At 39.6% G+C, this 6,262-nt stretch overlaps 1 protein-coding gene across 2 annotated transcripts in view; it reads left to right on the top strand.

Annotated features, from left to right (window-relative positions):
• The window catches only part of abtb2b (ankyrin repeat and BTB (POZ) domain containing 2b), a 37,250-nt gene extending 30,988 nt beyond the window's left edge, over positions 1-6,262 (top strand). For both annotated transcript variants that reach the window (XM_014005562.1, XM_014005564.1), the window contains 13 exons: positions 531-696; positions 1,084-1,173; positions 1,338-1,439; positions 1,594-1,690; positions 2,639-2,774; positions 3,215-3,489; positions 3,572-3,750; positions 3,847-3,952; positions 4,075-4,177; positions 4,273-4,360; positions 4,460-4,528; positions 5,052-5,165; positions 5,249-6,262. In XM_014005562.1, the coding sequence (XP_013861016.1) occupies positions 531-696; positions 1,084-1,173; positions 1,338-1,439; positions 1,594-1,690; positions 2,639-2,774; positions 3,215-3,489; positions 3,572-3,750; positions 3,847-3,952; positions 4,075-4,177; positions 4,273-4,360; positions 4,460-4,528; positions 5,052-5,165; positions 5,249-5,479 (1,756 nt within the window). In that variant the 3' untranslated portion in view covers positions 5,480-6,262. The remainder of the gene's footprint in view (positions 1-530; positions 697-1,083; positions 1,174-1,337; positions 1,440-1,593; positions 1,691-2,638; positions 2,775-3,214; positions 3,490-3,571; positions 3,751-3,846; positions 3,953-4,074; positions 4,178-4,272; positions 4,361-4,459; positions 4,529-5,051; positions 5,166-5,248) is intronic.

The raw sequence follows: 6,262 nt of genomic DNA, 5'->3' as shown, positions 1-6,262 counted from the left end.
ACACACACACACACACACACACACACGGTTTAGTATAGCTATCTTTATAGGGACTATGCCTTGACTTGCAGTCATTTCTAGCCTAACCCTAAACTCAGTTCACACCTTAGTCCTAACCGTAACCCAGTGGTGTCCAAAGTCGGTCCTCAGGGGCCGGTTTCCTGCATGTTTTAGGTGCTGCCCTGGTTCAACACAGCTGAACCGAAGGAGTGCCTAATTAGTAGGCCTCTGCAGACTTTAATGGCTGAGGAGGCCTACTAATTAAGGTAGGTTAGGTTCACCAAAGCTGTGAACCAGGGCAGCACCTAAAACATGCAGGACACTGGCCTTTGAGGACTGACTTTGGACACCACTGCCCTAAYCAGTGTTCATTGTTTTCAAATTATCTCATTTATCATCTTTATGAAGTGGTGAATTATTTGTGATGAAAAGCCAGGTGATGATTTATACATACCATAAAGTGTTTGGGTTAAATAAATAAGGCAAAGGTTTCTAAGAGATTAATAATGAAATTATTTCTTTTCTCYAAGGCCTGAGTGTTGCTTCAGCTCCTTCAAGCGTCTCGACTCGAAAGCTGCCATAGATAAATTCAATCTCGACCTGGGTTTTCGAATGCTCAACTGCGGTCGAACAGACCTCATCGGTCAGGCCATCGATCTGCTCGGACCAGACGGGGTTAACAGCATGGACGACCAGGTACTCAAATCTATTTGTGCAGATTTACTGAAAATCAGCATCTGCTTCCCTTTTCAAATAGAATGCAGGTGGCCATATAACTCATTTTTATATTGTATATAAAATATTGCATATTGTGAACAAGGTCAGAATAAGGCCGATATGCAAACATTGTTCCTCAAGTATTTGAGCACCAATGATCTCTTTAAGTCCATCTCAATATTTGACACATTTTTAGCTAATAGTCATTTTGACGTTTCTTTTGTAATTTGTCTGAAAAGAAACTCTGTAAGTTATGGAAATGTTATTCCCAACTGCAGACCAATATTATGACATTTGAGTTGAAGAAAACACGTCTTGTTTCTGTTTGTTTTATATTCACAAGACTCACTTCTGTCTGTCCTCCAGGGTATGACCCCTATGATGTACGCCTGTGCAGCTGGAGATGAGGCCCTTGTCCAGATGTTGATTGATGCTGGAGCCAACCTTGATGTGGCGGTAAATATGCTTTTAATAGTCAAAGCAGATGGCCAGTTACCTTAATGTTGCATATTGTATACGAGTAAAAAGCTCATGAGTCAACAGAACATATATTTATACTAAAACATATAATTGTTGTGACTTTTATGATTTTATCTATTTTTTTTCATCCTATCCTCCAGATTCCACCGTGCTCCACAAAACATCCCTCAGTTCATCCTGAYAGTCGACACTGGACAGCTCTTACCTTTGCAGTGTTGCATGGACACATCCCCGTTGTGCAGGTTGGAAACTTGAGCGCAAACAAACACACACACATTGTCAAGCTTTAACTGTGTTTGCATGATTAGAAAACTTGACATATTTGAAGCTGGGCTGTACATTAGTTACTTACTTTAGGACGCTGTTTAACTGAACTTGTATGATGTTTCTCTGCAGCTCCTGTTGGATGCAGGGGCCAATGTGGAGGGGGCAGCCGTCCGCAATGGACAGGAGAGTACAGCAGACACTCCACTGCAGCTGGCTTCAGCAGCAGGTGGGCAAGCACACACGCTGCAGCTCAAAGCATGGCTTATGTTAGTGCAGACTAACTTATTGTTGGTTTGGGCTATGATCTGATTTGTTGTTGTGAAATTACTGCTGTCTGCTAACAGATGCACAACACTTGGAGCGGGGTTAAGCAGAGGCAGCAATGCTGAATGAAAGAACTGGCATGGTTGTCTGCAACTAAAAACTAAAAATCACTAATTATTTGTAATCAACACCACGGCATGCTAGTTTTCCATAGACCACCAAGCTGTGGGTGGGAGTAATGAGGAGTAAATGAAGGTGTGGTGACAAAAGAGAAATGCTGCCTGCAGTTGTTTAGTCGCTTCTGGYTGCATTCCTCAGTGGGGCCATCTGAAAGCCACACAGCTCTAATAAAACCAACACATGCTCCACATGTTTGTAGTGACAGTGATTGGGCTGTTTGTAAATGTAAMGTATAGCATACATTCCCAGTTTAAATAGTTTGCACAGTGGCACGAAAACGCCAGGATATCATATTTTTTTTTAAATATAAACTAAAATGAATCAATTAAAAACATATGATGCCAAAAGGGAACAAAAATGTCCCCATTTGCAAAAGATTTTTTGAGAATTATTTTTTATTTTATTTAGCATTTATTTCATTTAATTAAACATTTAATCAAAAAACAAAACAATTTTCAACACAGCACAATCATTAAATGAAAGGGAGCAGAAAGAAGAAAAAAAATCATAACTTTTGCTCCATTTTTAGACATGTTCAGGAGTTATCTGTAATTAAATGTAAGATGCTTATAGTTTGAATCTATATTTGAGAAAAAAAGGGGCAGATATTATAAGATTTTTCTTCTCTCTGCCACCTTTCATTTAATTTTATTTGTATTTTTTTATTACGTAGAATTTTGTTTTATGAAATAATAAAGTTTATAAGTTCAAGTGTTTATGTTCTTCTTAGGCAACTATGAGATGGTGAGTTTGCTCCTGGCTCGTGGCGCTGACCCTTTATCAAAGACTCACGATGGAAGTGCCATTACCTCCTCTCTTTATGAAGTTATGAACTGCTTCAGTCATGCTGCTGCACATGGACACAGGTATGTTTGAGTCAGTTTGGCCTTGAAAAGCTTTGCACAAGTGTTGACAACTGATACAAGAGGAAAACGAGTTAAAACTGAATACTGTAAATATATTTACACTGAAAATACCTTAAAAAATTCATCCATCCTACTGTGAAATATGAAAGATATTAGGGGTGAGGGTGTGGAAAGTGATTGCAGGAGTCTTGCTAAATTCACCATCCAGTGTCGGCTTAATCCACCTGTTGGCTCAGTGCATGTGTGAACCCACTGTAGACTCAACACTTCACATTCCACACAGAGGATGATGGATTAACTAATCACAGAGGAGATTACAGGGTCAGAGAAATCTAAGTCTGTTGGTGTCTGGTTGTATATCAATGATTCCMTGCTTTCTGTTTCCTTCCTTCTCCGCCTTTACTCGTCCCCCTTTTCTTTCCTCCCATTTATCTTGTCAGGAACGTGCTGAGAAAGCTCCTGACTCAGCCCCAGCAAATCAAGGAGGATGTCCTGTCTCTGGAGGAGATCCTAGCTGAGGGGGTGGAAGATGAAGTTCCAGGGTTCTGTCCTTTTCTCCCTCTCCCTTTGTCAACTCCTGCCAACGGCACCGCAGCCCCACAGGAAGTGGGCATACCAAAGCTTTGCAAGGCCAGAATGAAGGCTCTGCAAGAAGCCAGCTACTACAGCGCTGAGCATGGCTACCTGGACGTTACGATGGAGCTTCGTGCTATGGGTACCTTTTCAGATTGCATAAAGATGTGGTTACTTCTCTATYGTTTGCAGAATCAAAACCCAAATATTCTCTTTCTGTTTAGGTGTACCATGGAAACTACACGTGTGGCTGGAGTCGCTTCGTTGTGCCCAGCACCAGTCCAAGACAGGGGTCACCCTGTCCCTCCTCAGAGAGTTTACCACAGTCCGAGAAGAGGACTACTGCGATGAACTCATCACCACAGGATTACCCCTAATGTTCAATATTTTGCGAACCACCAAGGTACCATCAAACACAATCCAAACTGTCATGTTTTTATTTCCCCCATTCTGTTTCAGTATTTTTGATATAATTCTCTCCTTCTGTTCTGTTCCACAGAATGATGCCATCATACAGCAGCTGGCAGCTATTTTTAGTCATTGTTTTGGCTCAGCACCTCTTCCAGCCATTCCTGAGAAGAAAGCTTCTCTTTTAGCACAGTTGGGTAAGAAAACCTTGATTATAAGCGTGTGGACTGACTTGTTCATGTTTAAATAGTGTAAACATATCCCAAATACTAACTTGGACTGTTGGATTTTATTTATTTATTTATTTATTTTCAAATAGACCGTCACTTTTTAAATAATCCAGAAATGTCAGATGTGACATTTATGGTGGAGGGAAAACCATTCTACGGACACAAAGTGCTTCTGATCACTGCCTCTGACAGGTACTCAATCCTTACTACATGGAGAACATTCATTTCTATCAAAATATATATTTTTAATAACACAAATGGGCTTTGATCACAAATCATGTCTTTAGGTTTAAATCTCTGCTGACGTCTTCTGGACTGGACGGAAGTCCCAACAAAGAAATAGAGATCTGTGAAGTAAAGTACAATATTTTCAAGGTATAAACATACTCCACACATATGACAAAACAAATCCAATACAAAGATTAAATTTAGTACTGACTTGGTGCGAATTATCCTCTTTTTCTTCCTCCACAGATGATGATGTCATATTTGTATTGTGGAGGAACACAATCGCTGAAGACCAGCGTGCCGGACTTGTTAGAGGTAAAAATCACTGTATTACAGTGCCAGAGTGATTTCCTTTGTGTAAAGAAGTGATGTACTTTCACTTATGTACAGTATATACACAATTAAAATCAGTTTATTCTGTAAACATCCTGTTCACTTGTTGAGCTCAACACTCAGGTAGTTCTCAGAACAAGCCTACATTAAGCAGCTATGAGTTCATTAAATTCAAGTACACACAYGCTTAAATGAGCTCAGGCCATGACTCACGTTGAACTGAAACAGTGCTCATCCAACACTAACTGGCTGGCACTGCTTCTTCACATGCATAAGTTAAAAAAAAAAGTTTAATGAGACCAAATAGGGTTTAATAATTTATTTAGCTGTGCGTGAATATGAGCTTCCTTTCAGTTTAAAATGGTTGCGTTGAAAAGTTCATAGGTTTGAACAAAGAATAAGGTTATTACAACTAATGTCAAAATTAAAGATTAAAATAAGAATCTATTGAGTAAAATAAGCCCTGCTTTTATTAATACAAACTTTCTCTGTTTTTCTCCTGTAGCTGCTGTCAGCAGCCAATATGTTCCAGTTGGGGGCGCTACAACGACACTGTGAGCTCAAGTGCTCTCAGCACATAAACTTRGATAACGCAGTCAGCATCTACAAAACAGCAAAGGTAATGTGTAAAAAGAACAGGTTGTATAGCTTTGAAGAATTTATTTTTGTGTAATTAATACAGAATCATCCTTTTCCATACAGACACATGGGTCAGTGGAGCTGTGCTCATTCTGTGAAGGTTACTTTTTGTATCAGATGCCTGCATTATTGGAAAGAGAGGCCTTCAGGACCCTGTTAYTGGGACCACCAGGAGCTCGACAGGGGAACAGCTCGACTTCACTGGCTCACAGCCGTGGTGACTCATTTTTGGAGGAGCTGGAGGCCACCCTGGCTCAGCGTCTGCGCTCTCTATACGTTTCATCCAGAGTCTGAAAACATTTCAAACACTGTAGAAGGAAAACAAGCAAATAGAAAAATGTGACAGTTGGAACAGAGACTTTTTTTATTTTCAAATCAGATGTAACCTTTCACACATCTGATCCTGACTTTTATAGAGCAGCTTCTGCAGAACTCCAAGCTGTGGGAGGGGCAAGCACTCTGTTGAGTCATTGAAAAATACATCACCTTTTTAAAGAAGGAAGTTGCACAATGTGATGATTTTCCCCTCCCAAGGCTCAGGCAGCTCCGGAAAAGAATCACAGGATGCAAAAAGGATGATTCCTAATAATGAAACACTGCTGCCATCTACTGGACAAAACAAAACATTGCCTCAGAGGAGCATCAGCACATTTTTGGGTTTTGACTGGAACTGTGTGAAGAAAAGACTGAAGCATCTGAGATGTGAGGTTCTGTTCAAATAAGACTGTGAGAAAAGAGAGGGACCTCAGTGTTATGTTGATATAACTTTTAATTAACACATATACTTTTTGATGCTATTTTTTTCTAAAATATGGTCAGAGAAATGTGTTCAGTGCAGAATGGGATGGGCATTTAATATTTAAGGGGACAAAGTGATGTATTTAATGGGATTTTCCCTTTTTGTGTTTATTCCTAGCTAATATTGTATAAAAATGCTTGTATTGTTTAGGTAAATTAAAAGTTAAATAAGCCTATATATCCTTAGGTTTAATGTATCCACACAGCCAGAAAATAAGATCCTAGCATYGGATTAGAACTGTTTTAGTGCTGAAAACTGAAATAAACTTGATAAAGTAG

The sequence above is a fragment of the Austrofundulus limnaeus genome, unplaced genomic scaffold, assembly GCF_001266775.1.
Source record: "Austrofundulus limnaeus strain Quisiro unplaced genomic scaffold, Austrofundulus_limnaeus-1.0 Scaffold31, whole genome shotgun sequence".
Classification (NCBI taxonomy): domain Eukaryota; kingdom Metazoa; phylum Chordata; class Actinopteri; order Cyprinodontiformes; family Rivulidae; genus Austrofundulus; species Austrofundulus limnaeus.
This window is presented reverse-complemented; position numbering and strand designations above follow the sequence as displayed.